The 18,800-nt window shown below is 36.2% G+C and overlaps 1 protein-coding gene across 1 annotated transcript; it reads left to right on the top strand.

Annotated features, from left to right (window-relative positions):
* The first annotated feature begins 15,817 nt into the window (after positions 1-15,817).
* LOC125229606 (succinate dehydrogenase iron-sulfur subunit-like) lies at positions 15,818-17,065 on the top strand. Its single transcript, XM_048134490.1, has one exon. It carries the CDS (start codon positions 15,824-15,826, stop codon positions 16,760-16,762), a length of 939 nt encoding a protein of 312 aa, XP_047990447.1. The 5' UTR covers positions 15,818-15,823; the 3' UTR covers positions 16,763-17,065.
* Positions 17,066-18,800: the final 1,735 nt, after the last annotated feature.

Genomic DNA, 18,800 nt, shown 5'->3' with positions numbered 1-18,800 from the left:
GCGGCCGTTCACGGAACAAAAACCCTTCTTTCTACCCCGAGACACCTACGTAGAAACTGCGATTGGATACGCAGAAGTGAGGAGAGACAGGGTCATGTTTCGTCAGGTGTAGGGTCACACCCAAACATAACGTTAATTCCAAACTGTATTCAGTGCTTGCACGAATCAATGAAGCCGAGGATATCATTTTAGATGTCAAATGTGAAAATTATGCTGCAAGAGAAGGAGGATGCAAACACTCCGTTTGTTTCATCTTGTGGCTAATCAAGCGGACCGAAGAGCCGTCAGTCATATCGGGTCCGATGTTACTGGACTCGGCCCAAGTTAAGTGAGACTGTGTTTCCACGAACGGTCTCATAGCGAAGAGTCTCGACCAACATCTTGAGATTTTCGCTAGGTGGTTGGATCAAGGGTCAAATGCAGAAGGCGGTGATCTTGGACACAGCGCAAATAGTCCGACGGTTCCTCTCTCTGCAGCTCTAACCACTGACAGCTTACATAACATAACTAAGGCGTAAAATACACAGAAGGGACGCACGTCGTAAAAAGCAGAACGGACGCCACGCAAACGCTCGTGCGTCCCTTCTGTGTATTTTAATTAGAAACTAACATAATATTGACTGATAAGTGTTGAAATGATTTCTTATTATTTATTTATAATAATAATAAATACATAAAAAAAAGAAAAAGCCTGTTATTTCTTTCATATAGGTATATAATGTTATTTTGAGTTTACTAAATTTTATTTGTAGGAACTTATTTATTAGTTTTATTACCAAGCTTATATTGGTCTTATTTGTAAAGCCATAGGAATGGCTCTTGCTTATAAGTGACCTTATAAGTAAAGTTGCTTTTTAATGATATGGATAGCCTTTTAATCAGAAACATGAAGAAGTATTTAAATACAATTTCTTATAATTTGAAGTTAAAACTTTCTGTAAGCAATACATCAAAACTGTACCTAGCGTAAACTTACTTAGATAGTTCTACCCACTTAGATTATGTAAGGGAGTCCCCTCTGCCAACAAACTGTCCTGCAGTTTGGCAGAAGATTTAATGTTATTAAAAAAGGGTTTATTTTGAGAATAAACGATTTTTTTTATACAAATAAAACTAAAATAAATAAATTAATTAATTCGTTTTATTGTTCGGTCAAGTACAAAGATTTCTTCACTTTATTGCATACAAGCAGTCTATGATGCATTTACATATTCGGAGTTTACTCTGAATGACGTAGGTACTCCCTAATAACTTCCTTCGGTCGTGTTTTAATTTATTGCCACTCTTTTCAAACTTCCTTTTTTATGCACTTGTATCGTAATGTACTATATTATTATCTTGCACAACATTATGTTTAATGATAGCATTTTACATCGTTTTTCAAGCCATTCTATAATCCACCAACATGATTTTGGGATACGTATTCTATTCCAGACTATTTTCAATCAAAGACAGTATAAAGTTTTTGGTACTGTTAATGTCACTTTCAGAGTTCACTTCTGTTTCTGAGGAGCTCCCATGTCCCGAGAAGTCAGAACTTGGTGGTAGGTCTATTACTACAGATAAATCATCCTCGAAGGTTCTTCTTTTTCCGATTGATTTTTCACTTGAGTTGTCATGTTTCTGTATACAAATTTATTTACATTCGTCTTATTAACAGTGGCACACCATTCTGCCCTGTTTCCGTGCGGTACGAAAAAGAAATATTTTTCGGACGACATTAAAGCGTGATTAAAGCTTTATGTTTACAAGTTGGCACGAAACATGTAATTAAGGGATCTCGTCGGTACATTTTTTTTATTGCTTATGATGGGGTTCTTTAAACTAACAATTTATTTTCAAAGATTATTTCAGGGTTTAATTTTATGAAATCAAACACAACGGAAAAATGTCAAATGTCACTGTCAAGTAATCGCTGATATTCACAGATACAGTATACTTTTACTTTTTTTTAGTGAGTTGACTACAGCCGTATAGTGTTTTATGCCTAGACATGTACTTACGCCCTTTCAGAACGAAGCGTTTTTAAATAATAAAAATGAGGGGGTTAAACTCAAAACAAAAAGAAAAGAAAAAATACGGGTCTCTTAACTTTTTGAGTACTATTACACACCATTATAAAAATAAGGGGTAAGAAAAATGAAATGTTGTCAATTAATAAGGTGGTTTTAGCAGGGATATAAAAATAAATTTTGTGTTGTGGACGGACTAATGGTTGCGAAAACTTTGTTAAGACTTTTTTTCATTTGAATGTATCTGCCTACGGTAGAATTTCCATGAATAGTTTATAATTATATAGAAATATACATAAAATATAGGTACTTACTTATTGGCGCAGCGACCCAAAATGAGTTTTGGCCTCCGACACGAGTGTACGCTAATTATCTCGATCCTGAGCGACGTCCCGTACATTTTCTACAGATACAATATAATATTGTAAACTATTGTTATTAATCGGGACTGTTCAATCACCCAATCAGTAAGCCAACAAATGTTTGGTACCGCCATCTATGATGTAACGTGCAAACTACCTCAGAATGTTTTAGCCTAAGTTTAGGATTTATATATTTCAAAAGGCATTTACAAAAATAAAAATAGATCTTAATGATTATTACATACATCGTTACGAAGTTTATTTTGTTTAGAATAGAGAATTGCTTATTGATTTTTCTAGTGCTTCTGCTACTTGACGCTAGATGGCGCTATCCGTTCAGGTAGAGAGAAAAGTCGGAAAACGGACGATTTATTAAATAGTTTAATATGGGTATGTAATAAAGCCAATGCTACACATACATTAATACGAGTATCTAGTATTTATAAAACTTTCGTTGAACTGAACTGTAGGTATCTTTCTCATCTCAGAAATTTAAAAAAACCATAATAATTACAGTTCCTACCTCACTCAGCGCATCTGACTGCAGCCCAGCGCCAATTTTTCTTAGCTCCAGGTTGCTCAACATCTAGAACAATAGGTAATTTTAGGAATGTTACTATAGCATATAATTAAGTCGCTGATACATTACTCGTACGAAGTAAACATCTGCACACAGGCATAGGTAAATAGGTTAAATTCAGTTATTTTAAGCACCTTCCAGTTATCGATGTAGGGAACAAATCAAATTATTTTATTAAATATTGATCGCTTCGGCTTCGGCTTGATCGCTTTTTCTTTAGTGTATGGTATCTATTTCAGTTTATAACCTTCCAGTTATCTTGTTTTAATTAAAGCACCTCGGATTTTCTTTAGGAAAGAAAGGTCATTTTATTTTTCTACCGGTGGAAAATAACATGTTGTAGATATACATTTAAAATATAGTTAAATATAGTTAGTTAACTAGAAACCAACCGCAAAGCTTCTCTTATTTCTTATAAGACACGAAGAAAATAAAATTCACTAAAACATTTGAGTCATCGACCAATAGTCAGTTTGTGTTCTCCAAAAAGTTTCATTCACAAAAGTCCCTGGGCAAAACAAATCCACGATTTATAGATAATCTGGGACCGGCGCCTTTCGTGAGGGTTTTAAGCATCATTACTAAAAAGTATTACACCGTTTCCAAAAAGGGCTAATGTGCTAAGATTTTCCTGATACATCCGTCATTTATTGTATTGTTAAGCACATTGATGAGAGGAGGTCCGGATATGGGCGGATTTTGCGGCAGATTGCTTTAAGTTTAGAGGATATTTATAATTTTTCTTTTTCAGTCGATATTTCTTATGGCGTGAGACGAATAGTTACTGTTGAATTATGGAGGATAAGAACTTTGACTTCCAACAGAGCTCCAAGCCAGTCCATGATTTTGTAACGAAAAAACGGTATATAAATACATAGATACTAATCCACTTATTCAGACTTTTACTAAAGTTAATGTACCGCTAATAATCGTTTGTCTCTTTTCGGCGTAATGGTATGGTGGAAAGGGATAAACGATTTCTATCAGCTTTTTCAGCAGCCTTCGGTAATAGGAGCATCCTTATAACAAGGTCGTATAGCCTGCTGCTCCATACAATACAGGTAGGTTACATAATAAAATTATATATGTGTTTCGAGAACTTTTCAAATGTTTCCACTTCACACTTTTAATTTGAACAACACACAACTAATTTTTTTCACCTTTATTAAGTCATCTGTTCTAATCAAGGACGATACACCCCAACCTGCATCCATAATCACAAAACCGATGTCTTCACGCCACTTAATCTGATCAAAGCGCCGCCCCAAACCCCCATCTCCCGATAACACACATTAAGCCGCCAGGGCCCAAACACGATCGCGATAAGCCACCGCAGAATCCGCAGTTTGCAAAACTTAGATTGTTTTAAAGATAAACATCTGTGCTCAATGAAGATGGATGTAACTGTACCTGTCCCTCTGACCATTCAATAAATTCGTAGACACAAAAGCGGTAATCCGTTAAAGTAGCCGACCAAGTAATTTTACAATTGTAATACCAAACACTTTGTTTGCTTGGGTTTCCTATTATGTGGAGAACACAAAGGGTTCTTGTGTAAGATGGTGGGTTATTGTCGGGAATAAATGACTTACACGGTTTTGCACGTTGACGCTTCTGCATTAGGCATATAATGTGCCCAGTGATGCAAATGCACAGGGATTTGATTTTGAGTTTGTTTGCGAAGCATGCTGTAGTATCTATATATTATTTATTTAAAGGCCTTCTCGAGTCAACGTTGCCTTACTATTTTCCGGCAAATTTATTAAATATTTATTTGTTATAAATGATTATTATGACATTAGGGTACGTCAAACTCAAACATACCTATACAATTGTTGAAACGATTAATAAGTTATATTAGTTAGCCACCAAAGTAGGTAGGCATGTTTATGAACGAAAACGATTAAGATAAAGATATTCCGACGATTCGTTTTTCGGTGAAGGAAAACATCGTCGTGAGGAAACCGGGCTAATTCCAATAAGGCCTAGTTACCCTTCGGGTTGGAAAGTCAGATGGCAGTCGCTTTTGTAAAACTAGTGCCTACGCCAAATTTTGGAATTAGTTGTCAGAGCGGACCCCAGGCTCCCATGAGCCGTGCTAAATGCCGAGATTACGCAAGGAGGATGATGATGATGAGGATGATGATAAAGATATTCCGACGCCCTGTTACATCAAATAGGACTAAAGGGATGCAAAATTTTATTTGCTGGTTTTATTATTTTAAGATATTTGCATCTTGCAAAAGAAAAATGAATTGAAACTCTATAAAATACGCACTTACACCTATTATATATCTACACTATTAATTTGTATACGTAATTCCACTATAAATAGTATCGACGTAATCGCCAGAAATATTAATTATTGCTGTGTATAAAACTACCTGTAATATTTTTTAAATGATAATTTATTGTATATCTATCAAATTTTTTAAACTTAATGTATTGAATTGTGGCATAATTCATTTTCAATAATGATAGTCACCTTATCCACATTGGGTGCGTATCGATCGATATAACTTTTTTTGATATATTTTTAGTCGTTATAACGATCATTTGATATAATTATTGAATCATATAATAACAAATGACATACTAACAAATTGTATAATTCTTATTTAATATAATGATCATTTTCTCGAATAACATTTATTATAACATACTTTGAGTATAATGCTTATTTCCGATACTAAATACATTGTATAACACAAATTCTTTCTAAAGCACAGTTAGAATTTCAAAAAAAATTACAATAAATTAGATCCATCATTTACCAGAAAAGTATATTAGGTTAGAACTGTGTCAACTGTGACCCCTTCACACAACGCGCTGCCACCAAGAAAAGTAGGTTAGGTTAGAACTGTGACCCTTAAACATATGTACTGCTATCAGAAAAGTAGGTTAGGTTAGGTTAGAACTGTGATCCCTTCAAAAAATAATAAAATTAATTCATGAAATGTTTTATACTGTTTGCTGTTATATTATACTAGTCGTATATCAATAGATAGTTATACCATATAACGGTTATTATAAATAAATGTTATACGAAATAATGATTATACAAAATAAAAGTAAATATTTTGTGGTTATACCAAATTTTAATTATGTCAAATGAGTGATTATATCCTTTAAATTTATACCAAATGTTGTTATATCAAATGTTACTATACCAAAAAAAGTTATACCAATCATTACACACCCATCCACATTTTGCTTGTCGCATTCAGCTAAAAATGAGACTGCCGTGGCACATTCCGCACGCAAAGTAACACCATATCCTTGGGAAGGGCTCGTCTCCCATCGAAATATTTCAAAAGTCGATCACTATCGCGCCGCTATGCGTTATTGAATAAAACGTGAAAAATGATGACCACGGCGCAAAGGCGACGCCGACGATTGCTTTTTAGGGGTACGTAGGTTTAGCGCGGCTGGAGAGTAGTGAAGAGTATTTTTAAAATACATAAGTGTAAGGGTATCTTTTCAGGTGTATAAATTTAACTAGAAATAGTATCTATAAACTAGTATCTAGGAACCAATGAAAGTCAAGGAAAGGAGAACAATCTTGTTCATCAGTAGCAAATATTTTTATGTAGGTTGAATCGAGTAAAAATCGTATGAGACTTTACTGTAGATATGTAATTATTAATTATGTATAAACATTTTAGTAACTGTAAAAGTATCACAATGATCTTGCCTACCTCTGAAATGTAACAAATTGCCTGTTTTTCACTAATCGTAGAATTTGATATAGAAGTAATGATGAGAAACGTATCATGGCAAACCTCAAGAATCAACAAATTATACTTTACAAAAAGATATACCAATAACAAAACGCCCTCATCTCAATCATTAAAACGGGACGTTATAAAAACTCCGGTAATAAAGGGCCAATTATACGTTTAGTAAGGCAAAGACATGACAGTAAAAATTACACGTCCCATTACAACCGGTGACGTTCTAAAGCATCCGTGTCGAATCTACAGAACCGTAACAACTTAATTCAATTTACACCTGACTGACGCGAAAAGGACGCATTTGGGCGAACAAAAGAGAGCTCGCTAGGCCCCGTGAGGTCGCTGCCAGCGGGGGTTCGCCGGCCCACTGGCGATATCGCCCACCGCGCGAACATCTACACTTCTCACAGTTTTGTTGTCACGTAATTAATTTATTGCAACCGTTAATAAGGACTGCCATTGGGACGAGTTTTGTGAATAAATCATACATGCGACTAGATATAACAAGTACAAGCATGCTTCTTTGTCAGAGAAGATTCGCCAGCCCGAGTTGAAAATGACAGTGTATAAATATCATTTGTTATGTTTACAGATATGCCTGAATCATCTCACATTTCATACAAAAGTGAAAAATAATCATGTATAGACTTGGAAATTAAAACTAATTTAGAAAAAAAAATACAGTAAAATTCTGACTGTTAAAATTTCAGATTTATAATATCAGATTTTTTGCTAAAATTCAAATTATTTTAAGTTGCAACAGCACAATAGCCTTTAACGATCCACCATGAAAAGTGCGGCAGCACTGTAGTTACAGAATACCTTCCCGAGGGCCTACCGCACGCGCTTCAGGCTTCCTACTGGGTCTCACTTCAAAGAGCCGTGCTCGGTCACCTGCCTCACAGTAGGACAGTTCAACAAGGCGGTCTGTTTTGCCTCTGAAGTGTTCCGTTCCAGAAATAAAGACATTAACTTGTCAATACCACACATACAAAAAAGATTATAGCTATACTTTTTATTAAGGGTGTTAAGTCGTTTTTTAGAGTTGGGAAGCTAAGGTTCCTCACGCGGTACTTGTCGGTACGTTTGTGAGTCAAACCCGGATAATTTAGTGTTGCCAAACAAAATGGTTTAAAATATCGCATCCTGCCATCTCTTGTCAATGATAGTCATAAATTAGAGGGTGATTATTATATATTGGCCCGTTGCGATGCTGGGGGTTTTGTTAGATTTGATGGCCGGTGGGCGATTTAATTAAGGAACATAGGTTTTGTGAATAGGTATTCACGTATTTGTAAAGATTAGGTAAAGCTAATTGTATAAAGGAACCGGCTTAATATAACATACGAAAGATAACTTAATGGGAGTTGTGGTGTATTTCAATTTTATTAATGGCTTTTTAGTAAGGTGCCAAAGAACATGGTGGTCTTTTTCATACTTCCAAAAATATTAAATAAACTGTACGGGACCACGCTGGACTAAATATTAAGTAAGGTACAGCGGGTCAATTTTCTACAGCCATTTTTTCCATGTTTTACAATTGCATTATTAATTAGAGTGTCCACCGGTTATGTATGGCACACGTGTTCGGTGAATACGTATGAAACTCAACTTAATAGTGTAATAATGGAAAAAATCTATCAGTTGTAATTGCCCCCCAAGTTAGGATTCGGTCCCGCTGTAATGTACAGTACCCATGACCTAAAAGTTGGGATTCGGTTCCTATAGCAGTTACTAGTAATGTACGTCAGTACAGGTACTTATTACTTATTATGTATTTAGTCTAACATGGTTACGAGAATTCATTCAATTTTCAAACAATAACTAGTCGTTCCCATTTGCGAATGCTGTAGCTTAGCGATATCATATAGGTATTTATATCATTACATGATGAATCATCGTTTAAATATACCTCTAAATTATATTTAGCATCTAACTACATAGTCATAAAATGCGGTTGAAGCAAAAAACTCCCAATTTTTAGCAGTCCTTGCGCATAGGCCGTCATAAAACCCAAAACAATCCAAAAATATCATGTTACCCAATAAAACCCTTGTCCAAATATTTGGTATCATAAAACCTATTAAGATATAATATATAGCGCAATCAGCCGCTCGCTTTGTATTCATTCAGTAACTATAACTATGTCCGCCACTTAAACGTTTTCAAACGTTTTTTGTTCATTGGTGGCAATAGAATCGCTTATAGCGCGCGATTGAGTCGTACAACTTGATGAGACCATTATAAGAGTGTTATCAGATTATAAGAAGTTTCTATGGCACTCGAGGTCATGTGTCAGTGGTGATACTGAGAACTATATGCGTTTGCGCGACAAATGTGAATGCAATGAATTGAACTCGAGCGCATTAACGCGCGACGCACGTCCCAACACGTTATAAACTGTGCATCCAATAAATTAAAAACTATATTTTGCCTTTATGGGCTGAGATTATAGTAATGTTGAGTTTTATGGAATGATGTGTGTGATCTGATTGAAGTTTGAAAATGATTTTTTAGAACTGTCTAAAACGGGACTTAATCGCGTAAAACGTTTTATATTTAACTCCCAGCCAGTCTACCCGTGACCACGGACGTAATGTCATGTCCGAAACGTCGGGTTAAATATAAAAAAACACTGTCTAATGTTTTATATCCATTTTTTTTGTATCACGAGGGAACTAGCGGTAAACGAAAGTAAAAAAAAAAAAACAATTTATAATACCATTAGGTATAAAACTACTACCGAGAAGACGGTTAGGGGTTAGGTTACAACTGCGATCTCAATAAATACAAGATTTTGTCAAGAATGTCGGTTAGTACTGCAACATCAATATAGTAGTATAACCTATGATAAACATTCTGCGTGGTAAATTTCGACTAAACAATGTTATGCACAAATAATTTATGCTTAAAAACTATTCGGCGAATAACCTTTATGCACGAAATATATTCGGACAAACAAAAATATGCCTAGACAAATTATGCGTACCTGTACTATGTCATAACAGATTATGCGAAAGGTGAATTAGGGATCATCCACATATTACGTCACACCAAATTTCAGGTTTTTGGACCCCTCCCCCCCCTATGTCACGCTTTTTTGTATCCCTTTAACAGGGATTGTCACATTTAGTATGACCCCCCCCCCCCTTACACTGTGACGTAATATATGGATGACGCAATATGCCAATATAAATTATACCACCACATTTAATAAACTACATATATCCCAGTTACACATAAGTCCTTTAACGAAATCATTACGCATGTATTTACCTAAAACGATAAAATATATAAGGTACATCGGGGCAAATCTCGACGACAGGGGGAAAATGTAACTGGTCCATTTTTCCATGTTTTAGAATGTTCGCATTATTAAATATAGTGCCCACCGGGTATATTATATGGTAGGCGTGTTCAGTGGATACATGTAGAACTCAACATCATAGTGTAATAATGAAAAAAAAATGGATCACTTACAATTGCCCCCCAGTCGAGATTTGCCCCGCTCTGTACCTCTGTACCTATGTGATTTAAGAATTACCATATGAATATTACGAATACCCATCGATATTACCTCCGCATCAAACCTCCATTCGGACACATCATAAAAAAGACATCAAAATCAATTTATGACACAGAGAAATAGTCGATATAGCGCGGGCAGAGAAATGCGGCGTTCTCAATAAAAGGTACTATCGTCATCAAAACTTATAATCGGTTGTGAATACGGTTATGCCCGAAAAGTAACGTCGGTTACGGTTATTATCGACACAAAATATTAATTTTTCAATCAAGTACCTAATAAAAAATTATAAAAATAAAGGTAGGTACCACATTAAATTCTTTGTGTTTTATGAAAACACACAAATTATGTATAAGTCATAACACATTATATAGCTATTATATCACCTTGAATGTGATATTAAATTGAATCAAAGTAGTTTACAGTTAAGGGAAAGTAATTTTGGTATATTTTTTTTCATGAAAGACCAAAAGTATAGCCAGAAAAGGTAGGACTTTCTAGTCAATGCAAGATCAATTTCAGAAATTTACAAATAACCGTGACCGGTTATTCGAATTTTCAATAATTAGTTATAAGTTTTTGACATAATAATCGGTTAAAACCGGTTATTTCGTCAAAAACTTCGTGTGTCCCGATATTTTTTTTCGGCGTTTAAAGCATGCAATTTATGTGCATAATTCTGCACATCACCTCAGAAAAAGACCCTTTTACCCCAGCCAATTTGGTGAAAATTTGCGTTTTTACGGGACATTGGTAGACTTTTTCATGGAATGCTCCCTTATGATTAGTGACCTTTTATTCAGGAACATCACAAATGGATCATAATCGGGTTGTCAAACGAGCTCCTTAAGATACGGTAAAAAAGTGGCCATTGAGACAATAGTCGAGCTAGAGACACAATAAATCCTGACACGGTCCATTTATCACGGCAGATTATCATCGCCGCCCGGATTCCTATTCGTGTTCTAAATTGTCGCATCGTTATGTTATCTAATTATAGGAACGGGCATTAAAATACTTGATAGTCTACAAAAGTTAAACCTAGTTTTTGAAAAAGAAGGATGATCACTAGACTAAGACTCGATGGTAATTAGAATTTTTGAGCTTCGAAATATTTGAAGCTCATAAGCAATAAAAAATGTAATCACGTATATCCCGGACAATTTCAGTCTATCACTTGCATTCTAATTCCCAAAAAATAATCTAGTTTGTGTAGAAGTATAACATATATTGACACTAAATTTAAATCAATGAAAACGGATTTTAATCGAACGGTGGTGAGCTAAATGAGACCACACTCACCTTAACCCGTAGGAACCACGATGATTCAAAGAACAAAAAAAAACTCATATCAAACTAGGATTTTAACAAATGAGGTACAATATTCCGCTGTTTTATTAACCAATCAGCAACCCGGATTCGGGCAGGAGCGAAGCGCGCGGCCCTTTTCACACGGGGCGAGCCCTCGCACCCATTTGCGTTTTCCACATTCTTATTTATGGAGCACATATCCTTACTCGCCCGGTTTTATAGGCAGTAAAGTATGAAATTACGCATTAGTAAACCTTTCACATCTGAGTTTCATATCAGCGTAAACCCGAGATATGTTTTAGCGGCGTTTTGTAAGGGATCTTTGACGCGATGTTTTTATGGTAATATATTGTTGTCTTGATTTCTTCGGTTTTATAGCTTTTTGTCACTTTGTGAGGCGGGTTTATAATATATGCATTGTAAAGGGAGAGTGGTTCATGTTTCTAAATAAAAGGATGTTATGAATGTTATGATTTTTGTTTTGTAAATGCTGCAAGATATTGTAAATGTAGATTGATCAACTTTTGTAGTACAGGTGACCTTTTCTGTTTAGTTTCAATAAAAGTCAATCAATAAAATGAATCACTGCTACTTCGCAATGCCGGGTCGTCTGTCTGCTTGTATATTCGTTATCAAATATATGGGAGCTGCCAAAACTCTCATACATATCGGAACCCGTTTTTATTGTCAAGACACTAGAGTGAGTGTTCCGATTATTTGTGGGAATTTTGGCTAGGTGACAAACAGCTATATCTGATGGCAGCCGTACAGTGCGACATAAAATAGTAGAAAATAAGTGAGAGCACCTCTTTCAAACAAACGGCCATATTTTTGACGTACTGCGTGCTTAATACAATAAGCATTTTTATGTTTTAAATTATTTTTTTCCATTTTATTCTATATATTCTACTAGCTATTTTTTGTCGCACTGAACGTTCGTGATAAAGTCAATAACTTACCAAACTGCTTTTTAATAACTTACCAAAAGGATTTCAACTAAAGTGATTCTTGAGAAAAGTTCAGGTTTCGTTGAACAAAGGTATTGTTACCAAGTGGTACAGTACAACATACGTTGGTAATGTTAAAGAGTATTTCGCGGGAGTCCTCCATTATTGTCTTTTCAGTAGAAAAGCAACCAGCAACTAAAAATATAAAAAAATATAAATAATTAATCACTTAATACTGAGAAGGCACACTCAAAGATTATGATTATGACATATGGCGCCACCTTATTAGTCCATTGCACAAATAAAGAGAAGATATTTTTCTCTCTCTCTTATAAATGAATGACAGTGACATGCCTGGACACTTGCACAGGCGCCGCCTGGCGGGATAAAATGTCAGTGTGCCTCCTCATTGAATGTATTTAATAAGTTTTTTGCAAAAAAAAAAAAACATTTTTAGCATAAGCTTTTATCGGCGACTGTACCTTTCTTTCAACAGTCATCTACTGCTCTCTATCTTTCTAAAAACCCCTTATACTCGATGGGGATACGACGTTTTATAACAGAGTTCTTATGACTACCTTTCCGCTGCCTTCCGCTACCTTTCAGCTCCATGATACCATAATTGGTAAGCACGTTGGTTATGGAGCTAGTCCAAAAGATGTCTACAATCACTCACTAAACACGTATTATACCTAACAAGAAAAGTCATAGAAATACCAGTAGGTAAAATTAAGGTACACAACACAATTTTGCTCAAATATTATATGGACAAAAGTGATACTACGGAATGTAGAAATAAATCTAATCTCCATAAGTCTCCATTTTAAGTGATACTGAAATTGACACTGACATTATAACATGAAATAACATAGGACAGCACAAAGTTATAGGTTATGGAGTTTATATATGTTTATATAGTTTTCTAATCTCCCTATTATAGTGTTATATCAGTACAGTAGCTAACAAAAATGGCAGTACCTAAAGACGACTGCTTTCTGATCAATATGAGGAAAAAAATGAAAACAAAGACATAATTCAAATCTTAGTATCTTGTCCCGTTGTCGCACTTCTAACTTCGCACTGAAACTATACCAAACAAGTCTCACCAAGTAACACACATAAATGCACATGCATTAGTCCATCATAGGCAACGTAATACCGTAGTTTTCCTAGAAGTGAACTTTCAAGCAACCTGATTGAACTCCTATTTTCTATACAAATAAACGGAGAAAGAACTATTAGGCGAATGCTACGCATCTGGTGAGTCTGGTGTTTACGCTATGGAATTATAACCACAAAATTAAAATTTTGGAAAAACCTCCGACCGCGACGTAGTAGACCGATTTTCATGAAACATAGCTAAGAACACTGCCAACTAACTCAGCTTTCAGACAAAAAAACTAAATCTAAATCGGTTCATCCGTTCGGGAGCTACGATGCCACAGACAGACACACACACACACACACAGACAGACAAACAGATAGACAGACAGACCCCGTCGTTTTTGCGTCGGGGGTTAAAAAGTAGCACATGCCCTATGGCACTGGTAATCAGATTAAACATAATAGAACTTGAATTTATTGAGGCCTAGCCTGCTCAAAAGGGATCACATATTTTTTTCACCAATACAATAATAAAATGACATGTGATCGCCGCACACGCGTGGTCAGCTCGCACAATGATCGCGGAAGATCTAAGGGCGTGCGCACACACCTGTCTACACAGCTGCGCTTGCGATTTGTTCTTGTACACCAGGCGTACATCTTGCGGATTTCGGTGACCCATAATACTGATGTGTGAAATATTTTGGGAGTAAAACAAAAAAAAAAATCTACAATTCTGCAGTAAAATGTGTTCGTAAATGAAATCTTTTAGATTTATTTATATATTTTTATAAATTGAAATAAATATCATCCACCCAATACGTAATAAAGTGTTTTACTTTTGAACTGTTAACTAAGTTAGAATTAGAAATCTTGTTTTTATTTAACCAGTAAATAACAAAAACGAAACACTTTTTTAGATTGAACTCCAATACGATACTCATATGTTTTATTAACAATATACACTGATGATTTCATGATGTTTTAAGCCTGAAAAATCAATAATCATTAATAGCAATACCTACCTTAGTATCTTTTCTACATTCTTATTTATCACAAACCTGTAGAAGTTGGTTGCATTAAATTTATCGACTTATTCAATATTCATTAGACGGTAAACTTTCATGACAGCGTGGGTCGGACACACTCGTTGAAGTCTTTTCTACGTCGCACATTGGATGGATAAATTAGAACAACTTTGCAATTTCATCAGTCACCAACATCCGGTGAGATGCTGCATACCGAGCCGTCACACTTGAGGTCTTACTTGCACAAAAAAATTAATAATAACCGAGATGCCACCAACGAGCTGCCGTCAAAGCCGGTGTCAGCATTGTGAGCTGCCACGCTATAAATATCCCTGAAACCTTCGCCACGTCACCCTAACAAAAACCAACTATTTGACATCTAAATTATTGTAAGAAGCCAGTTTCAGAAGGCGAGTCAACAAATCGCCCCCGAAGCAGATGAACATCCCTGCGAATTTAACAAAAAGAACGGCAAATAATACATCAGATAAAAGAATTTTCAAAACAAACTCAAAATACTAAAGCGCTTGACACGAGCATCCGCTCGGCCACAAAAACGCGGACCGGGCGTGACGAATCGCACCCCAAAATGAACCTTATGTCAATATTGTGAGAGGTCAGTTCGTCATGCCAGCGCATCGCTTTGATCCCGCGATAGATCTCAATAGAGGTGATTAAAGGCGCCTCTGATTTTAGTTGAATGCTTTTTTTTCCTACCTTCATCGGCCGTACAAAATAAACGGCACACTACTGTAAAAGAATATACAATTATTGGGCTTTGAATGGTTACAGCGGGGGTGAAGTGCTCATAAATTGTTATTTTTTTCGTTTAGGAATCTTTTAAAAATCATAAACGACTTTTGTTGGGCCGGATTTATTGTGTGTCAGGAGGCGTTAGGTGTCGTTTGTGACCGGCCCGACTATATTTACTAATTATACGCTTCGCAGGCGACGGATACGAGTTTTTGTGGCAAAAGTGAAACTTACACCCCGGCTATGTCCACAAAAATTACATGTGAATGAAATCAGAAAGAGGTGAAAAAACGAATCATTGAGGGTTAAATTTTTTGAGGTTTTATTGCAGCACGAAAAAAAAATACAACCTAGATTTGTTTCGACGTTATTCGTTTTGTAATTTTAAATCAATGTGACAATTCTGATGTCATCTGGAAATGTTTTATGGATTTTATTATAAGTAATTTATTTATTTCATTACTAAATGGCAGCGAAATTCTTGCAACGTTGGCGAACTTTGACGGTGACTGTCTGGATGCACATACGTACGAAAACAGCAAAACCTGCGCCTAAGCAAGCGGTCGATCCTGCTAACCGACCCCCGGACCGACGCATTTTCAAAGTATACCGTTTCGCCGGGATTATCGCAAGCCAAAAACCTAAGGTACAATCGTTCGAATTCGATGTCACTAAAATTGGTGGCATGGTTCTCGATGCCCTCATCAAGATAAAGGAAATAGATCCGACGGTCACTTTCAGAAGATCATGTCGAGAAGGCATTTGCGGCTCTTGTGGCATAAATCTCCAGGGTGCGAACTGCTTGGCGTGCATAACGGAGATACCAAAAGACAAAGTGATCACTATATTGCCGCTACCTCACATGTACGTCCAAAAAGATTTGGTGGTCGATATGTCACACTTTTTTCAACAGTATAACAGTGTGCGGCCGTATCTCGTTCGTCCAGACCCTCTGCCGATGGGTGTAACGCAGTATGCACAAAGTATTAAAGATAACAGTAAATTAGTCGGTATGTACGAGTGTATTTTATGTGCTTGCTGCTCGACATCGTGCCCTAGCTACTGGTGGAATGGCCGCAGGTTTATGGGACCCGCTGCTTTATTGCATACTTACCGCTGGGTGATAGACTCTAGGGACTCAGATACCGATCGGAGACTTTGGGACGTCCGAGATGACTTTAAAGTATTCAGGTGTCACACTATAATGGTCTGCATGTTGGTTTGCCCGAAAGGCTTGCACCCGGGTATTCAGATTTCTAGTTTGAAGCGGTTAATATCGAAGGTGGAGAAAAAGCCAGAGCCTGAATTAGACCCTTTGCTGTTTGCTAACGAGGGTTTAAAGACTGCCGTCGGCGGCGGTGGTCGTGGCCCATCTGCTGGCGGGAGTGGATGTATATGCAAGTGAATTGTTTAAATTTTAGTTAGGACCTTGCTCACATTCAAAGAATTGTTAACCCTTAGACGCATATGGTATCAAAAAAGATTTTATCAAAATGACACAACTAGACATCTGATTGACGTCAATATGAAACTTTATATACATCAAGTTTAAAATTTACATAGATTTCAATTCTTCTTAAGTCATTTTGAAGTGAAACCTATGATACCATGCATCTAAGGGTTAAATTGTAATAAGGAAATTACTGTGTCACAAAATGTTACACAAAAGCATAGAAGGGCAAAATGTGAGTAGGTTTGTGCATACCTGTTTTCGGAGTTTTATAAGTATAAATAACATAATTGTAAATTCATATAGTTTTTATTATAAATAAAGTTCATGAGTCTAAATAAATGTTTTTTTTTGTAGTTAGTTCACAAGGTAGGTACAATAAATGCCTTACATAGGTACTGTAGAAATAGGAATAGAAATATTTTATTTGCACTGTTATTACCTATTGTTTATTAAAACAATTTGTATTGTTAGACTTATATTGACCGGGATATAAACCGTGATTACCTTTGCCGTCTTCAGTTTCCCGTGATCATGATGTAGGTACGTAACTGCGTCGAAATATCTCAATAAAAATCAAAAAGGTAATCACGGTTTATATCCCGGTCAATATAAGTGTAATGAAACTAACTATGAATCAACTCTTAATTTGTTTTGTACTTCAGTTACATCTTCATTGAGTACCTAAGGTGTGAACAGTGGTGCTGACGCTGATTATACTAGGTGCTATCGTAAATTTGGTACCGAGGACGAGCGACAAAGCCGAGAGCCGAGTCGCTACAAGAGGTCTGTGCGTGTGGGCTAGAGACAGGTTAGAAATACATGGATAAGACTAAATATAAACTGAATTTATTATATAAGTATTATTTATTTGAAAACTTGTTATTAAGGTGAAATGTAGGAGTGTTATTGAGGTAATGACAAGAGTCGAGATTTTCCCCGATGTACCTCATATTTCAAAGGTTATGATTGTGCTTGATAGCATATCTTATTGTTAATTTAATGATCTTTTCAGTACAGATGGTGTTTTATTTACGCACTAGTACGAGAAGTGGTTCATTATGTGTCAGGTCGAAACTTCGGAGGCTCATCTGTACTGAAAAACGTCGTTCGATACACGTGCGAAAAGGAAATTCGTAACTCGTGTCGATTTAAAACACTCCCTTCGGTCGTGTTTTAATTTATCGCCACTCGTTTCGAACTTCCTCTTTTACGCACTTGTATCGAAATGTACTATTAAAGGTTATCTATCGATGTGTGGGTGTATGACGCTGCCATGACTGTGACCTCACTACAAAGGTACAGCGGGGCAAATCCCGACTGGGGGGCGAATGTAACTGGTCCATTTATTCCATGTTTTATAATGTTTGCGTTGTTAAATAGAGTGCCCATCGGTTGAATATTATGGTAGGCGTGTTCAGTGGATACATGTAGAAGTCAACACCATAGTGTAATAATAGAAAAAATGGATCAGTTACAATTGCTCTCAGTCGAGATTTGCCCCGCTGTACCTTATATAGATTATATAATTCAGGAAGACTTGTGTCTTGGTTCGTTTTTAACCCCCGACGCAAAAACGAAGGGGTGTTATAAGTTTGACGTGTCTGTCTGTCTGTCTGTCTGTCCATCTGTCCGTCTGTCTGTCTGTCTGTCTGTCTGTCTGTCTGTCTGTCTGTTTGTCTGTCTGTCTGTGTGTGTGTCTGTCTGTGGCATCGTAGCTCCCGAATGGATGAACTGATTTAGATTTAGTTTTCTTGTCTGAAAGCTGAGTTAGTCGGGAGTGTTCTTAGCCATGTTTCATGAAAATCGGTCTACTATGTCGCAGTCGGGGGGTTTTTAAAAATTTTAATTTTGTGGTTAGGTTATGTCAATTAATTATCATGATATTAAAGGAACAGATAGATGCCTATTGGAGGGATCTAGTCTTCAACAGAATGATATGATGTCATGATCCTCAGCATTGAGGGAAGGACTGAGAGAAAGAAAAAGTTAT

This window comes from Leguminivora glycinivorella, chromosome 9 (assembly GCF_023078275.1).
Source record: "Leguminivora glycinivorella isolate SPB_JAAS2020 chromosome 9, LegGlyc_1.1, whole genome shotgun sequence".
Classification (NCBI taxonomy): domain Eukaryota; kingdom Metazoa; phylum Arthropoda; class Insecta; order Lepidoptera; family Tortricidae; genus Leguminivora; species Leguminivora glycinivorella.
This window is presented reverse-complemented; position numbering and strand designations above follow the sequence as displayed.